This window comes from Anser anser (genome assembly GCF_964211835.1).
Source record: "Anser anser genome assembly, chromosome: 1".
NCBI lineage: Eukaryota > Metazoa > Chordata > Aves > Anseriformes > Anatidae > Anser > Anser anser.
In genome coordinates, this window is record NC_139720.1 from 209,464,685 (window position 1) to 209,482,553 (window position 17,869).

General features: G+C 49.0%; 1 protein-coding gene across 12 annotated transcripts in view; it reads left to right on the forward strand.

Moving 5' to 3' along the window:
* The window catches only part of PAK1 (p21 (RAC1) activated kinase 1), an 805,686-nt gene that overhangs the window by 210,544 nt on the left and 577,273 nt on the right, over positions 1-17,869 (forward strand). Inside the window, exons 13-15 of one of the 12 annotated variants that reach the window (XM_083821765.1) lie at positions 5,718-5,914; positions 7,441-7,578; positions 9,480-13,793. The exons of the other annotated variants lie outside the window; for them this stretch is intronic. Of the exons in view, the coding sequence (XP_083677891.1) occupies positions 5,718-5,914; positions 7,441-7,578; positions 9,480-9,566 (422 nt within the window). The 3' untranslated portion in view covers positions 9,567-13,793. Of the gene's footprint in view, positions 1-5,717; positions 5,915-7,440; positions 7,579-9,479; positions 13,794-17,869 lie in introns of those variants that run through there. 12 annotated transcript variants of the gene reach the window in all.

Here is a 17,869-nt window from a genome sequence, read left to right on the forward strand (position 1 = left end):
AGTCTGAACCATTTTTAATCGCAGCCCTTAATTATTTATTTGATTATTAGATTCTCTCTTCTATATTAGAATATGAAATATTCAGTTGTTTGACTATCCACCCTGAAAACCTGCTTCCTTTTTAAGGGATCCTCAGCAACCCTATCAGGTTAGGTGCCGAAATGGCACAATGTGCTACAGCTCCCAGAGCTCCTGGTGGAGGTGGAAGGTAAAACCCATCTCTTTTTTTTCCAAAGCACTGAAGAATATCGTATTTAAGAAGCAGCTGGTGCATTTCAAGCTTCCTATATTTAAAGAGCTGATATGGAGCTGGATTACTGCAGCCCTAGGTTTTCTTTAAACAAATGATTGATTTAAGTTCAGTGGGGCCAAGAGTTTGGGTGAGAGGGGCTGGCTGAGCTGAGATCGCTTCTGAGCTGAGATCTCCGTTAGTATCCGAACGTGTCTGTCTCAAGGTATCACGGGTTGGTATCACCAGATGATATTTACCATGCAAGGATGGGCTGAAGTGGCCTGTAGGCTGCTGGTACTTCAAGTTTGCTGAGCTCAGCTGGCAGTGAAAGGTCCAGCCCAAAGTCCAAGAAGAATGGTACGTATCTGAACGCCTTTCTTAATTATGAGCTTACAGATTCCCCAGCATCTTTCATATGGAAGCTGTCAAAGGTGAAGGCTGAGTCTGTTTGTCTCCCTAGCATAAAATACGGAGACTTTTCAGTGGCTTATTTTGATAGTAATAGAGAACATGTGGATGTATTTTGGGGTTGTAAACACACTGGATTGAGCATATAGATAATGTCCTAGGGCGGATCTCATGGTTTGCTGCTAATGACAGCTCTCAGCATCAAGGCTGGGGTCTTGGAGAAGCAGGGAGCTGCCGGTGGTGGCAGAACAGCGATGCCGGCAGGGGCTGGACGGAAACTTGCAGCCGAAATGGATGCCCCCAGGGAAGGGGTGGGAGGGCAACAGAAGATGGTGTTGGTCTGAGGAAGAGGATGGTTGCAGGTGTAGGTGGAAGCAAAAGGTAAAAGCTCAGTTTCCCAACTGCTGAGGGAATTTGGAGGATGCTGGAGCAGCCTACGGTGGATTGAGGCATCCTGTTTGGGAGCAGGAAGGAGCGGGGGGCTCCTGTGCAATGAAGGGGTGCTCAGAGTGAGGACTGAGCCTTATGTCTTTGAGCAACAACTCGTGCTAAGTGAGCTGGAGCTAATCTGACCTGCTGCCAGGTGTCTGTGTGTCTTGTCCTGCTGGGAAATAAGGGCCTTTGCCGTTTTAAAATCAGCTGGAAAACGTGTTTCTCTTTCTTTGTACTGCCTTGGTGTAACTCTCCGGTAGTGCCCGGTTTGTTAGGGTCAGCTCAGCCATTTAGAAAGCAAAGCTGAAACCTTAAATAAAACCTGAATGAATGACCTGCTTCTCCTCCCCTTTGTTTCAATGACGCTTGCAGAAATGAATTGGGGGGTGCTTGAAGGAGTTGTGTTTCTCTGATCTGTTTTAATTAGATCTTACTTGATAGAGCAAAGTGACTTTACACTGAAAGCTGATGCAGAAAGTGTGATTTCTACTGCTTATTTTCACCTGTTTGGAAGTCATTAATGCTCTGAGAAACACCAGTGTGGAAGCAGGATGTAGAGCCCAGCTTGAGGAGGAAGAGGAGGAGGCAGATGATGAAATGGACCCTCCTGGCTGCTTGCTGTCTCCCCAGGTAGAGCTTGGTGTCTGCGGCTCCAGGTGCAGAGGAGGAAACGGGGGAGGATTTGGGATCGGTCCCTAAAGCTGCCCTCCCCAGCATCACTTTTACATGTGGGGTCAGTAGGGTGAGGCTGATGACAAGAGCAGGAGTTTATCACCTACATAATTGTGCAAGTGCCTCGTCCCAGCTTGGATTAAGGAATATTAAGGGGAGGACACATGTGCCCCCACAAGCCCCCTGCTGTAGGATTTTATCCGCTTGTGGCTGTAGGGCAGAGCTGGGTGCTGGAAGTCCAAGAAACCAAGCCTAACGTGAAGAGGACTTTCCCAGCTCAGCCTCCTGGCGCTGGGAGCCCTGCCGAGCTCTCACAAGCCATTTGGGTGCTGAGCCCCACGTCGGAGGGGGAAGAAAAAGGGAACGTCTGGAAGGGGGAGCTGGCAAACTAGTTGGTGGTGGCACTGCTGCGATGTGCATCCCATCTCCATGTCCTTGTCCCATGAGAGCCCGGCAGCCAAACTGTGTCATCCTGCATCCTGCTGCTCCCCTCGTGAAACTTCACAAAGCCGGGCACCAGGCAGACCGGAGGGCCTGGTAACGTACCCCAAAAGTGCCTGAAAAAGTGGTAACGGGGCTGGTGGCTCTGCCAGTATTTCCCTCAACACCATTACTTGAGTGTTTTTATTTTATTTTATTTTATTTTATTTTATTTTATTTTATTTTATTTTATTTTATTTTTAGTCCCATGGCAAAGGAGAGGAGCTTCTGCAGAGGTCCTGGTTGAAACCTCGTGGCTGCAAAATGCTTCCCAACCCCAGTCCTCTCATCCCACTGCTGCCTTTTTTTTCCACCTGCACGGGAGGGAAATGTACCTGTGGTTATCTCAGAGGGGTGTCCCAAGGCTAAATATGCACTGGGACACACAAAACCTGCCCTGGATCTTTAAACTTTTACTTTTTCATACCTAAATTTAGCGTTTTCACTGGTGGGAACAGTTCTGCAGGGTCTTATTATTTGGGAGCGAAGTGGGGGGAATGAGCAGGAGCAGAGGCAATACGCTGGTAGGTACAAGAGAGGAAGAGAGGGTTATTATCGCATGCTTCAGGGAAAACTGCTGCACTTTATATAAGTGATGTTTTTCCTGCATCCCTGATTTTTATTGCCCAGAAGGGTCCCAAGTTTTGGTCCCGAGGCTCATCTTTTGGGAGAATTTAGAGCTTGAACTCCGTGAGCTTGCCGGGCTTAACCTGGCTGCTCCCCTCCAATTCCTGGGGCTGTGCTGCCCTCAAACAGATCAAAGATCTCCTGAAGATGGGTACTTCAGCTGTGACCGCTTTAGCCTTTTGAATGGGTCTGGTTTGGTTTTGTTGATGGAGTTTTCTTTTGTTAACCAGAGATTCTAAGCCTTGGAGATGGGGAGAAAAAATGGGTTGAGGCAGGATTGCATGGGGCAGCCTTTCTCTCTGTCAAGCCAAATGGCCTGGGGGGGAGCCAGCCCCAGAAAAGGGGCCCCTCAGCCCCCCCAGCCCTCCTCCTTGTCCACATGAGGGCATCTTCCAGGCCTCTCCCAACGCAGCCGCCTTTGGCCTCGCACGGGCCACTCCATCACAGAGCCTTGCTGAGGTCACAGTGGCCACCGCTGTCACGCCTTTGCCCCGGGCCCTATAAAAGAGGCCCCCTGCCGCTGGCCCGCCACTTGCTCAGCGACTCGGTCCTCTGAGAGCCAGCGTAAGCGGCAGGAGGAAGGCCAGAGAAAGGAGCAAGGCGAGCGGCAGCCCTCCTCGGTGTGAGGACCGCGAAGCGATCTGAGGAAGCACCGAGAAGATGGCAGCTAATGGGAGAAAGATGTCTCATGGGCAGAGGGACAGCACCTGCGGCACAAAAGACATCAGTGCCTGGGGGAAGTCTGCTGCCCGGCCCAGAGACGATTATTGGAGATATCACTGGCACCGCAGCGATGCGGGGAACAGGCCGGCCCCTCAGACATCCAGCAGCAGGGGGCCTGGGCCTAACCAGAGGTGCAGTGGTGGTGTGGAGCGAAGACGGGAGCGTGATGCGGAGAGCCGTGGGGAGCAGAGGCGTGCCCATCGGCCAGATCGCAGCGAGGGACCCAGCCGTGGCCGTAAAAGAGATGGCGGCGTGAAACCCACGAATGAATATCAAGTGGAGAGTGGCATGGGACCAGGCAATGGAACTGGGCGACCCCCTCGTTCGGCACCCTGGCCGGAGAACACAGCTGATGGGAGGCATCCCGTGTGGGCAGTCCCAGGCAAGGACTGGCTTGTCCTCCTGCCTGACACCGTGGAGCCCATGGAGGTGGATCCACAAGAAGAGGCGGAGGAACCCATGGAAGTGGATCCACCTCGGCCACATCAGACCTGGGACTACCCCGGCAGCTCTCTGCTGCGTGCCATGAGAGAACACCGGTAGCTACGCAGCAGGGCCCGGCGAGCTCCCTACTCCTCGTCGCGCAGGCTCCATCCCAGGCATTAGCTTGGAGCCACCAAACACCTGGCAATAAAGAACTCTTGCTGATATTCAGGGCTTGTGTGCGTGTTTCTTTCCCACCCGCCAGCCCTTGTGCGAGAGGTGTCAGCCCCTCTGCACAGAGCCTCGAGGAAGAGCACAAGAGAGGACCCAGCTCCCTTCGGGCTGCTGCGCTGGGCTGACAGGAGGAGTCCCCAGGGGCCACCATGCGCCTTTAACATTTGTGAAAATAAACTGAGGGGTGAAAATAGTAGTGTGGAAGCGATTAGAGGTGGCTAATTTCTTATATTAGGAGTGAGTTTCTATACCTGAGTAATTGGTAACGACAGACACGGAGAAGGCTGAGGTACTCAGCAACTTCTTTGCCTCCGTCTGCACTGGTAGATGGGCTTCCCAAGTCTTTCATTTCCCTGAACCCGTAGGTGAAGGCTGGGGGAGCAAAGTCCCACCCACGGTAAGTGAAGAGCAGGTTCGAGACCACCTGCTGAATGTAAACAGGTCCAGGTCTATGGGACCTGATGACATGAATCCCAGGGTCCTGAGGGAACTGGCTGATGTAGTTGCCAAGCCTCTCTCCATCACAGTTGAAAAGTCCTGGCAGTCGGGCGATGTCACTGGTGAGTGGAAAAATGGAAACGTCATGCGCCTACTCTTCAACAATTAAAACAAAGAATTGAACAAAGAGTGCTACTCTTCACCAATTAAAACAATTAGGAGACATTTCTTCTCAGAAAGAGCGGTCAGGCATTGGGACGCGTTGCCCAGGGAGGTGGTGGAGTCCCTGTCCCTGGGGGTGTTCAAGGCAAGGTTGGACGTGGTGCTTGGGGACGTGGTTTCGTGGGTGACATTGTTCGTAGGGGGATGGTTGGACCAGGTGATCTTGGAGGGCTTTTCCAACCTTAATTTTCCTATGATTCTATTATTCTGTGATCTTTTGGAAAGTCAAATGCAAATAAGACAGGGCCAAGCAATTTCCACAGGAAGGCTCTCCAGCTTTCTGTCTTCTCAAAGAAAATAATAAGTACCAAATTAGGTCCTTAAATTTATTCTGAACACAGTATTTGCTCTAGAAAGCAAATCGTGTTTGAGAGATGGTACATCTTCTGGGGAAATACTATCTCCGGGACTGAAAATACGACCAGATAATACTGGTGGGTGTGGGTGGAGGGAGGACAGACTGGGCATTGGTTTCTGTTTTCACAGACCCAGGAACAGGCTTGAGAGCATGTGTTACACAGTGTATTACAGCTGCCAAATGCTGCACTGCCACGTTTCACAGCATCCATGTACAGCTCTTTACTGATCACCAGCTTTCACATCGACAAGTGAGCAGCTCTGTGATGTTGATGGCCTCAGCGAGTCAGATTTAGAAGCTTACTCCTGAACACCTTGTTAACCACAAAACCAGCCCTCCTTTGCAGCAGCAATGTAGCAGGCAGTGCAACAGGCTAGCTTGTACCACAGCTGTGGCATCAGTACGTGTTGTTTTTGGAGAAACCTGCTGGTTTCTAACTATTTCTTCCCTCCTTCTTTGCTTTTCCAGCTGACTTTGGCTTCTGTGCCCAGATCACTCCCGAACAGAGCAAGCGCAGCACCATGGTGGGGACCCCGTACTGGATGGCGCCTGAAGTGGTGACACGAAAAGCCTACGGGCCCAAAGTGGACATCTGGTCACTGGGGATAATGGCCATCGAGATGATCGAAGGAGAACCCCCCTACCTCAATGAAAACCCCCTGAGAGTAAGCGAGTGCCTTTTTTTGCCTTCAGGCCTTCGCTGAGCCTGCTGGTTAACCTAGGCTCTGGAGGAGGCAGGTGAACCTCCGCTGTGGTTTCATCACATGCAGCTACACGTCTCCTTAGATGCTGTAGTGAGAAGATTGTGGTCATTTAACTTAGAAGCCATGGCTGGTTCTGGGTGGCAGAGGGCACAGGCTCTTCCTGTTGCAGACCTTCAGGTAGGGTCTGAGTTAATCCTGTGGTGCATCCATAATTCCCCCCTTTCTGGAGAGGCTGACAGGGGCACCTTCTGGCCCCAGAGTGCCTGGCTTCTTAAATCCTTGTGAGTGGGGAAGAGAGCTGTCCTTGAATTCAAAGAATACCACATTGCTCTTTTATAAACAGGGCTTTTTCTTGCTGGTGCATTGTTCCTATTTGCATTAAAGAATTTTATTTATTTGCAAATAATAAATTTTATTTATTTACAATATTTATTTGCAAATAAAGCTCCAAGTTTAACTAGCCTTTAATCAGGCTTTGCCCCTGCTGGTGTCTTTCCCTTCGTATTCTTTAATGAAAGGGGAAATTCTATCAGTTTGTAGGAATGCAGCTGTTCTTGGTGTGAGCCAGTTTTATGGCTTTTTTTCTAAGCTAAACAGGACGAAGGGATCTAGAACAGTTCTGTTTAACTTGTTTCCACCTCTTTGACTGGAGGTGATTTTGGGAGAGAAGCGCAGCAGTGAAGAAATGCGAAAGGAAAAAGTTGGTGTGGAGTTAAATGAGGATGGCTAAGAAACGGGGTGCTTTGCTCTCATTTAACTTAACTTGTTGCAGTTCCCAGGCTATCAGACCTCTACCTTGAGATGTGATGAGCAGTGAGCTCAGAAGGCCTCTGCCAGATGTCTGTTTCCTTTTAAAAGGCATCTAGCGATTTTCTTTTAATAGTAAAATTTTGCAGTGGATGAATTCTGAATTTCCTGATTCTTAGAGAATTCTTCATTCCCAAGAAGCAGCAAAACGACTCCACTTGTTTCTGTAGGGTGTTAAGTGCTGCTTGAGAACCTACTGGCCATCTTTTGTAAAGGACCAACTGCATCTTTAGAGTATTGACTTTTTAGGCCTTGTGCATTTGGGCAAAGTATCGAGAGAAGAAAGCCTCCTGTTTCTTCAGGGGTACCTTCCCATGAGGATATAGTTATTGCAGGAGTCGAGCACTGGCAGAGCTGTGCCAGCCAACTTCCCTCTGTAAACACAGTCTGGACTGCTGGTTTTGTCCTCTTAATCCCTTGAGAGGGCTGCAGGATCCAAACCCAGATTACGAGGGTAAAGCAAAAAAGGATTGGATCCCATCCACATAAAAATAGGGCTGGCAGCTCTTCTCTTTGCTGAAACTTAAGCATTTATTAGTCACCGTGATAAGGGTTTGTTTTGGTTTTGTTTTTCCCCATTGAACTGTGGGGAGGGAGAGGAAAAATGGGTGCCTCTGTAATCTGCAGCTGGAGTCTGACCTTCGTAACCTCCTGTTTCTTTGGTGCTTGCTTTGCTTTAGGCCCTGTATCTCATTGCTACTAACGGGACTCCGGAACTGCAGAATCCAGAAAAGCTTTCACCCATATTCCGAGACTTCCTAAATCGCTGTCTTGAAATGGACGTGGAAAAAAGAGGTTCTGCAAAAGAGCTGCTCCAGGTAAGTGCCGGGGAACAGGACGGAATTAAGCATTCTAGAGTGAGAATAGGCACGCGGAGAAATGTCATTTGGGGTCTTAAATACTGCATCATCTGAAGTCACAAGCACAGCAGAGATAATTTACCATGAAGAAACGAACAAAAAAAACCAAAACCAACCAACCAAAAAACCCCAAATCCCTAACGAAGCGTTAACAGAGTACTTTCCTTTTTGTGCTGTACTTGCTACTGGCAGCAGCTGTGCAGCGTGTTCTGTAACCAACCTCAAATAATTGCCGTGCCCCGAGCCTGCCAACTGCTGAGCCCCTTAATTCCCGTGGCTTCTTCATGCAGCTCACCCTAACATCTGGCTGTGGTGTTGCGGTCTGGCCGTGCTTGTTCCCATTTGGATAACAGGAGGGCTTCCAGCTATCGAATGCTCTGGTTGTCTCCCTTCTGGGGGAGAGTTCCCAAAGCTTTCTGCAAGGGGCACGTCTTGCACTAACTGCAGCAGTTTGGCATTAACACATTTTGCCAGATACAGCTCTTCCTGCAGAGGTGATGGAACCAAGCTTGTGAGAAATCCTCAGTTATTTCACTGAAAACCTGGTGTCTTTGTCTGGACTCGTGGTGAAAGTGAAGGACGAAGCTGCCAGGCTTTTTACCAACACAGATGAGGAGTGTTCATGTGTTTCCTTTTGTCAGACCTCCCACGGGGGTGGAAAATGTGCTTCATCTCTTTGTAAAATAAATCGGTGATGATGGGGCCCTCAGATGTCGACTGTGAGACAGTTGTCTCTTTTTTGGTGTTCCTTTCTTTCCTTTAGTTTGTCTACTGGGTTCAGCTTTGGGAGTGCTGCTGCCTTTCTGAGACACTAATGAAGCATTAATCACCGGCAGAAAGAATGGCAGTAGATGAAAGCTGACTTTTTCTCCTGGACTTGCCAGCTCCAGAGTATCAGACAGCAGCAGGGTTGTGTTCCTTGGGGCAGGAGAACATTGGGACTGCAGCATTTCTGCCTGCCTTTACCTTTTGGCCTCGGATTTTACCACCTCTGAAGTGTGTTCAGATTGGGTGGTTGATCCCTTCTGATGCTCAGAAGTCCTGGGGGACTTAATTATTTTGGGTTTTCTGAACAGCTTGTGGGCTTCATGCCTCCACTCGTCTGATTAGCTGTTTTGTGTCAGTCTCTGTCCCCAACCTAGACTTTCTCTGCGAGGCTGGAGTATTGCAAGCTTTCCACTTAACCCTGAACACAGGGAAAACTTCTTCCTCTGTTCCAGATGTTATGTTTTAAACCTTGCCCCCGAAACAAACACCACATGTGCTGCAAGAAGCACTTTGTGACACCACCTACTGCTTGTTGCGTGCTCGATAATCAATATTGTTTAACAGAACAGAGCACCTGGTATAGGAGATGGCCTGACTGGTCCTGTTGTGAATTCCCTGCTGTGCTCCTCAGTCCCAGCTGTTCTGAAAATTTCTAATAGCTTTAGAAGGCCAAGGCAATGTTTTCAGCAGATCTGTGGTGACAGGAAAGGAAGAATGGAGAGATGATTGCTGCAGGAAGCCCTGTGCAATGTTTTGGAACTGCACAGGTTGCTTTTACTTACACCTCCCTTCCACAAAGAATTTCACTGTAGATTTTGCATGAATTTATTTCCTGGGAGAACTTGCTTGGTCTTGAGAGTGTATAAACATTGGAGAAATTAGGATGTGTTGGGTGCAAAGCTCTTTATCAGTTCAGGTGAGGCCCAAAAGTCACGGTGAACTTTCTTGCTCATCGTGCCTTTTTTGTTTCGCCTGCTTGGAGGTTGTTGGAGTTCATACAGGTCTAGGTCCTGATATTTTGTGTAAACACCAGGCTTTTGGGACATGTTCTGAGAAATGTAACCTTTTTTTTTCCTTTTTCCTCTTCCTAGCACCAGTTCCTGAAAATTGCAAAGCCTCTTTCTAGTCTCACTCCTCTGATTCTTGCTGCTAAAGAAGCAGCAAAGAACAACCATTAAAGCGGGGGAGCCAGCACAGCCGTCGTGTCAAGCCTTTTAGATGTTCCCTACAGAAACCGAATTACCTGTCCCTGTCCCCTCCCGCTCCTCCTTCACAGGGGTGTTCTTAAAACTTTGATCTGCCTTGAAGGGTAGCAGATGTATCGTTTGCTGAATGTGGGAGGGCACGCAACAGGTACGCTGCTGATCTTGCGTAGTGAACTGTCTTTCCATCCTCCTTGATGGGCACGGTAGGGGAAGGGTATATTTTATGGCTGGGAAGATCTTCTGAGAACATCTGAACCTGACCTACCCGTAGCAAAGCCAGTTTGTTTTCGTATTTCTTACTGTGTTTATTTTTAAAGATAATGTGGAGCCTTTAGGCCATGTTTATCTTAATAAAGTAAATCTTCTGCTGGCTGGACTCCTCCTGCTTTTGCCAAGCTGCTCTTCCAGCACTGAGGCTGCTCTCTGCTTTGGATGACTTGAGGAGGGAAGGAAGCAGGCAGCAGCAATCGGAACAGCTAAAACAACTGGAAGGGGAACGAGGGCAGGACCATGCAGCCCTCCCGCAGCACCGCTGGATGCTTCGGGGGAGCAAGGAGAAAGCCTGTGTGTGCTTCTTGCAGCTGTTGGACAAGTCGTGATCTTTTTGCCAAATTGTGTGAATCAAGGTCCTTCCCCGCACACTTTCGTTTCAACTCAAGTAATTAAACAGCTTTCAAATAGTTCTGATATTCTAGAAAAATCACAGGAAAAATCAACTGGGATTTCTTTTAGGGTTATTTTATTAGTGCTGTCAGGCTTCGTGGAGACCTGCCCTGTAAGAGAAAGCAAACAGAACAATTGCTCTTAGGAAGATAAGATCTGCCTGCAAGATGATGGTGAAAACTCTTGCTTCTTAGACCAAGGCCAACAGAAAACAAACTGATCATGGACAGTGTTTCCTTGGAAGCATAGGGGCATTCATTTTATTTTTTTTTTGAAATGAGCGAGTGAACTGATATCTTTATGCTACTGACTCCTTTGGTTGCTAATGATATGTAAAACAACAGCGATCCTGGAACTACTAGAGAGATCGGGTGTAAACACTGGCGTTATGTTGAACTGTATCCTGATTTTTAATAAAAGGACTGCTGCATTTCTTAACTCGGGGCTGAGGGAGGGTTGGAGAATTCACTGTCACCAGACGATTCTGTCGGATGGGATGGGTTTTCATGTTATCGTCACTGGGTGCTTACAAGCGATGCATTAAGTGATACAAGCTTCTGTAGTCCTGTGGGATAGCGAGTGGCTCTGAAGAGGAGTAACTGCACACAGAGGGAACGGATAAAAGATCTTGCTTTCTCTGTACGTATCGCTTTGGTCATTTCCAGGGTGAGTTTAATCCAGTTCTCCTCTCCCCAAAGCACTTGTGTTGCACAGAAACTCATTCCTGCTTCTTGCTGACACCTGCTGCTGGATCAGTCCTTTCCTCCCTGCCCTGGGCTTGTGATTGAAATATATACATATATTTTTCCCCATTCACTCTGCGATACGTGACAGCCCTTGCACTGGTTTTACAGGCGTAGATAAAGCCTGTAAGGTCCCTTGCTTTTTTGGTGTCTTCTCCCATCCTTCAGGCTACAGGGTGGCCACTGTCTGACGTGAGGCTGTAACGTCTGAAGCCCATTGCCAAATCTTCTGCCTTCCTCCCCTTGTATATATTCTTCATCTTCATGTAATATGAAAAATTTCCCCTTACAAGATGAATTCCTTGGGCAGAGCAGCAAAGCTGCCAGCCCTGGGGGGGACCTGATCTCTTGATGAGCTCCTCTGCTTGGGGCTGGGGTGGAGATCGGGAAAGGGAAGGCCACTGCCCTCGGATAATTCTCTTTGGTGAGGAGTTTGGTTTTATTTTCTATGCAAGTCTCAAAATGCCATGTGTGCGGTGGAAGGAATGATGGGCTAGAGCTCACTAGGTCTAAAATCTAATGTGGCTCTGGTTTTACCGACCCACCAATTGACTTTTTTGGACAGCACAGGATTAAACCTGATCCATGAATTTATTGAATGTTGCTGACTTCCCTTCGCCTTCCCTTCCCACTCCATCCTTGACACCCCTTTGAGATGAGAGTGGTAATGCAGATGTGCCCTACCTGCGAGCAAATCCGTGAGCTTATTTTTCTGCAGGAGGAAAAATGGTAAAAAGGGTGACTTGTATTTAAGTTACTCTGCTGGATTCTCTGTTGCCTATTGGAAAGGAATCTGCAGGAGTGACTGTTTCTCCCCATTCTTAAGCCTGTGATGTGCTTCTGTCTCATTGACTTCAGCTGTGAATTGGTCCTTACTGGTTTGGTAAGGACTGAGAGCTATGCACTGGGAAGCTGTAAGACAGTGACTGTAGACATGTCATCTGTTTTATTTTATTTTTTACCTGTCTATGATGCGAAAGAGTTTGACTTGCTACTTTGTACCTAGCCCCAATTCCAAGTTAACAGACACATCATGTTTTCACGTTCTCAGAAATCTTAAAAAAATAAATAAAATTTAGTTAGCTTAGGAGAATGAGGTATATATTTTTTTCTGAGATATGGATCCTTTTCTCTACTCTTAGGTTCATCTGGGCATCGCCCAGCTTCAGCACTGGTGGCAGCTTCTGCATAGCCTCTTACAGCACTTTCTGGTCACTACAGAGAGCTGTTAGCACAAGTGTCTGACTTAAAATTTTCCTCTGTGGCTTTTTTTTTTTTCTTTTTTTTTTTTTCTGAGTGCATCCTTACTGCTGGGATGTGAAAGCAAATTCCAACAAGAGAACTGATTTGGTGGCATTTTTTAATATATATTTTTAATATACCTACTGCATGAACTAATTTCACTGAGTCTGAACCATTTTTAATCACAGCCCTTATTTATTTGATTATTAGATTCTCTCTTCTATATGAGAACATGAAATATTCAGTTGTTTGACTATCCATCCTGAAAACCTGCTTTGTTTTTATGGGATCCTCAGCAACCCCATCAGGTTAGGTGCCGAAATGGCACAATGTGCTACAGCTCCCAGAGCTCCTGGTGGTGGCGGAAGGTAAAACTCATCTCTTTTTTTTCCAAAGCACTGAAGATTGTCGTATTTAAGAAGCAGCTGGTGCATTTCAAGCTTCTTATATTTAAAGAGCTGATATGGAGTTGTGTTACTGTAGCCCTAGGTTTTATTTAAACAAATGATTGATTTAAGTTCAGTGGGGCCAAGAGTTTGGGTGAGAGGGGCTGGCTGAGCTGAGATCGCTTCTGAGCTGAGATCTCCGTTAGTATCCTAACGTGTCTGTCTCAAGGTATCACGGGTTGGTATCACCAGATGATATTTACCATGCAAGGATGGGCTGAAGTGGCCTGTAGGCTGCTGGTACTTCAAGTTTGCTGAGCTCAGCTGGCAGTGAAAGGTCCAGCCCAAAGTCCAAGAAGAATGGTACGTATTTGAACGCCTTTCTTAATTATGAGCTTACAGATTCCCCAGCATCTTTCATATGGAAGCTGTCAAAGGTGAAGGCTGAGTCTGTTTGTCTCCCTAGCATAAAATACGGAGACTTTTCAGTGGCTTATTTTGATAGTAATAGAGAACATGTGGATGTATTTTGGGGCTGTAAACACACTGGATTGAGCGTACAGATAATGTCCTAGGGCGGATCTCATGGTTTGCTGCTAATGACAGCTCTCAGCATCAAGGCTGGGGTCTTGGAGAAGCAGGGAGCTGCCGCTGGTGGCAGAACAGCGATGGAAACTTGCAGCCGAAATGGATGCCCCCAGGAAAGGGGTGGGAGGGCAACAGAGGATGGTGTTGGTCTGAGGAAGAGGATGGTTGCAGGTGTAGGTGGAAGCAAAAGGTAAAAGCTCAGTTTCCCAACTGCTGAGGAAATTTGGAGGGTGCTGGAGCAGCCTGCGGTGGATTGAGGCATCCTGTTTGGGAGCAGGAAGGAGCGGGGGGCTCCTGTGCAATGAAGGGGTGCTCAGAGTGAGGACTGAGCCTTATGTCTTTGAGCAACAACCCGTGCTAAGTGAGCTGGAGCTAATCTGACCTGCTGCCAGATGTCTGTGTGTCTTGTCCTGCTGGGAAATAACAAGGGCATTTGCCGTTTTAAAATCAGCTGGAAAACGTGTTTCTCTTTCTTTGTACTGCCTTGGTGTAACTCTCCGGTAGTGCCCGGTTTGTTAGGGTCAGCTCAGCCATTTAGAAAGCAAAGCTGAAACCTTAAATAAAACCAGAATGAATGACCTGCTTCTCCTCCCCTTTGTTTCAATGACGCTTGCAGAAATGAATGGGGGGGTGCTTGAAGGAGTTGTGTTTCTCTGATCTGTTTTAATTAGATCTTACTTGATAGAGCAAAGTGACTTTACACTGAAAGCTGATGCAGAAAGTGTGATTTCTACTGCTTATTTTAACCTGTTTGGAAGTCATTAATGCTCTGAGAAACACCAGTGTGGAAGCAGGATGTAAAGCCCAGCTTGAGGAGGAAGAGGAGGAGGCAGGTGGTGAAATTGACCCTCCTGGTTGCCTGTTGTCTCCCCAGGCAGAGCTTGGTGTCTGCGGCTCCAGGTGCAGAGGAGGAAACGGGGGAGGATTTGGGATCGGTCCCTAAAGCTGCCCTCCCCAGCATCACTTTTACATGTGGGGTCAGTAGGGTGAGGCTGATGACAAGAGCAGGAGTTTATCACCTACATAATTGTGCAAGTGCCTCGTCCCAGCTTGGGTTAAGGAATATTAAGGGGAGGACACGTGTGCCCCCACAAGCCCCCTGCTGTAGGATTTTATCCGCTTGTGGCTGTAGGGCAGAGCTGGGTGCTGGAAGTCCAAGAAACCAAGCCTAACGTGAAGAGGACTTTCCCAGCTCAGCCTCCTGGCGCTGGGAGCCCTGCCGAGCTCTCACAAGCCATTTGGGTGCTGAGCCCCACGTCGGAGGGGGAGCTGGAAGAAAAGGGAACGTCTGGAAGGGGGAGCTGGCAAACTAGTTGGTGGTGGCACTGCTGCGATGTGCATCCCATGTCCATGTCCTTGTCCCACGAGAGCCCGGCAGCCAAACTGTGTCATCCTGCATCCTGCTGCTCCCCTCGTGAAACTTCACAAAGCCGGGCACCAGGCAGACCGGAGGGCCTGGTAACGTACCCCAAAAGTGCCTGAAAAAGTGGTAACGGGGCTGGTGGCTCTGCCAGTATTTCCCTCAACACCATTACTTGAGTGTTTTTATTTTATTTTATTTTATTTTATTTTATTTTATTTTATTTTTAGTCCCATGGCAAAGGAGAGGAGCTTCTGCAGAGGTCCTGGTTGAAACCTCGTGGCTGCAAAATGCTTCCCAACCCCAGTCCTCTCATCCCACTGCTGCCTTTTTTTTCCACCTGCACGGGAGGGAAATGTACCTGTGGTTATCTCAGAAGGGTGTCCCAAGGCTAAATATGCACTGGGACACACAAAACCTGCCCTGGATCTTTAAACTTTTACTTTTTCATACCTAAATTTAGCGTTTTCACTGGTGGGAACAGTTCTGCAGGGTCTTATTATTTGGGAGCGAAGTGGGGGGAATGAGCAGGAGCAGAGGCAATACGCTGGTAGGTACAAGAGAGGAAGAGAGGGTTATTATCGCAAGCATCAGGGAAAACTGCTGCACTTTATATAAGTGATGTTTTTCCTGCATCCCTGATTTTTATTGCCCAGAAGGGTCCCAAGTTTTGGTCCCGAGGCTCATCTTTTGGGAGAATTTAGAGCTTGAACTCCGTGAGCTTGCCGGGCTGTCCTGGCTGCTCCCCTCCAATTCCTGGGGCTGTGCTGCCCTCAAACAGATCAAAGATCTCCTGAAGATGGGTACTTCAGCTGTGACCGCTTTAGCCTTTTGAATGGGTCTGGTTTGGTTTTGTTGATGGAGTTTTCTTTTGTTAACCAGAGATTCTAAGCCTTGGAGATGGGGAGAAAAAATGGGTTGAGGCAGGATTGCATGGGGCAGCCTTTCTCTCTGTCAAGCCAAATGGCCTGGGGGGGAGCCAGCCCCAGAAAAGGGGCCCCTCAGCCCCCCCAGCCCTCCTCCTTGTCCACATGAGGGCATCTTCCAGGCCTCTCCCAACGCAGCCGCCTTTGGCCTCGCACGGGCCACTCCATCACAGAGCCTTGCTGAGGTCACAGTGGCCACCGCTGTCACGCCTTTGCCCCGGGCCCTATAAAAGAGGCCCCCTGCCGCTGGCCCGCCACTTGCTCAGCGACTCGGTCCTCTGAGAGCCAGCGTAAGCGGCAGGAGGAAGGCCAGAGAAAGGAGCAAGGCGAGCGGCAGCCCTCCTCGGTGTGAGGACCGCGAAGCGATCTGAGGAAGCACCGAGAAGATGGCAGCTAATGGGAGAAAGATGTCTCATGGGCAGAGGGACAGCACCTGTGGCACAAAAGACATCAGTGCCTGGGGGAAGCCTGCTGCCCGGCCCAGAGACGATTATTGGAGATATCACTGGCACCGCAGCGATGCGGGGAACAGGCCGGCCCCTCAGACATCCAGCAGCAGGGGGCCTGGGCCTAACCAGAGGTGCAGTGGTGGTGTGGAGCGAAGACGGGAGCGTGATGCGGAGAGCCGTGGGGAGCAGAGGCGTGCCCATCGGCCAGATCGCAGCGAGGGACCCAGCCGTGGCCGTAAAAGAGATGGCGGCGTGAAACCCACGAATGAATATCAAGTGGAGAGTGGCATGGGACCAGGCAATGGAACTGGGCGACCCCCTCGTTCGGCACCCTGGCCGGAGAACACAGCTGATGGGAGGCATCCCGTGTGGGCAGTCCCAGGCAAGGACTGGCTTGTCCTCCTGCCTGACACCGTGGAGCCCATGGAGGTGGATCCACAAGAAGAGGCGGAGGAACCCATGGAAGTGGATCCACCTCGGCCACATCAGACCTGGGACTACCCCGGCAGCTCTCTGCTGCGTGCCATGAGAGAACACCGGTAGCTACGCAGCAGGGCCCGGCGAGCTCCCTACTCCTCGTCGCGCAGGCTCCATCCCAGGCATTAGCTTGGAGCCACCAAACACCTGGCAATAAAGAACTCTTGCTGATATTCAGGGCTTGTGTGCGTGTTTCTTTCCCACCCGCCAGCCCTTGTGCGAGAGGTGTCAGCCCCTCTGCACAGAGCCTCGAGGAAGAGCACAAGAGAGGACCCAGCTCCCTTCGGGCTGCTGCGCTGGGCTGACAGGAGGAGTCCCCAGGGGCCACCATGCGCCTTTAACATTTGTGAAAATAAACTGAGGGGTGAAAATAGTAGTGTGGAAGCGATTAGAGGTGGCTAATTTCTTATATTAGGAGTGAGTTTCTATACCTGAGTAATTGGTAACGACAGACACGGAGAAGGCTGAGGTACTCAGCAACTTCTTTGCCTCCGTCTGCACTGGTAGATGGGCTTCCCAAGTCTTTCATTTCCCTGAACCTGTAGGTGGAGGCTGGGGGAGCAAAGTCCCACCCACGGTAAGTGAAGAGCAGGTTCGAGACCACCTGCTGAATGTAAACAGGTCCAGGTCTATGGGACCTGGTGACATGAATCCCAGGGTCCTGAGGGAACTGGCTGATGGGGTTGCCAAGCCGCTCTCCATCACAGTTGAAAAGTCCTGGCAGTCAGGTGATGTCACTGGTGAGTGGAAAAATGGAAACGTCATGCCCTTACTCTTCAACAATTAAAACAAAGAATTGAACAAAGAGTGCTACTCTTCACCAATTAAAACAATTAGGAGACGTTTCTTCTCAGAAAGAGCGGTCAGGCATTGGGACGCGTTGCCCAGGGAGGTGGTGGAGTCCCTGTCCCTGGGGGTGTTCAAGGCAAGGTTGGACGTGGTGCTTGGGGACGTGGTTTCGTGGGTGACATTGTTTGTAGGGGGATGGTTGGACCAGGTGATCTTGGAGGGCTTTTCCAACCTTAATTTTCCTATGATTCTATTATTCTGTGATCTTTTGGAAAGTCAAATGCAAATAAGACAGGGCCAAGCAATTTCCACAGGAAGGCTCTCCAGCTTTCTGTCTTCTCAAAGAAAATAATAAGTACCAAATTAGGTACTTAAATTTATTCTGAACACAGTATTTGCTCTAGAAAGCAAATCGTGTTTGAGAGATGGTACATCTTCTGGGGAAATACTATCTCTGGGACTGAAAATACGACCAGATAATGCTGGTGGGTGTGGGTGGAGGGAGGACAGACTGGGCATTGGTTTCTGTTTTCACAGACCCAGGAACAGGCTTGAGAGCATGTGTTACACAGTGTATTACAGCTGCCAAATGCTGCACTGCCACGTTTCACAGCATCCATGTACAGCTCTTTACTGATCACCAGCTTTCACAT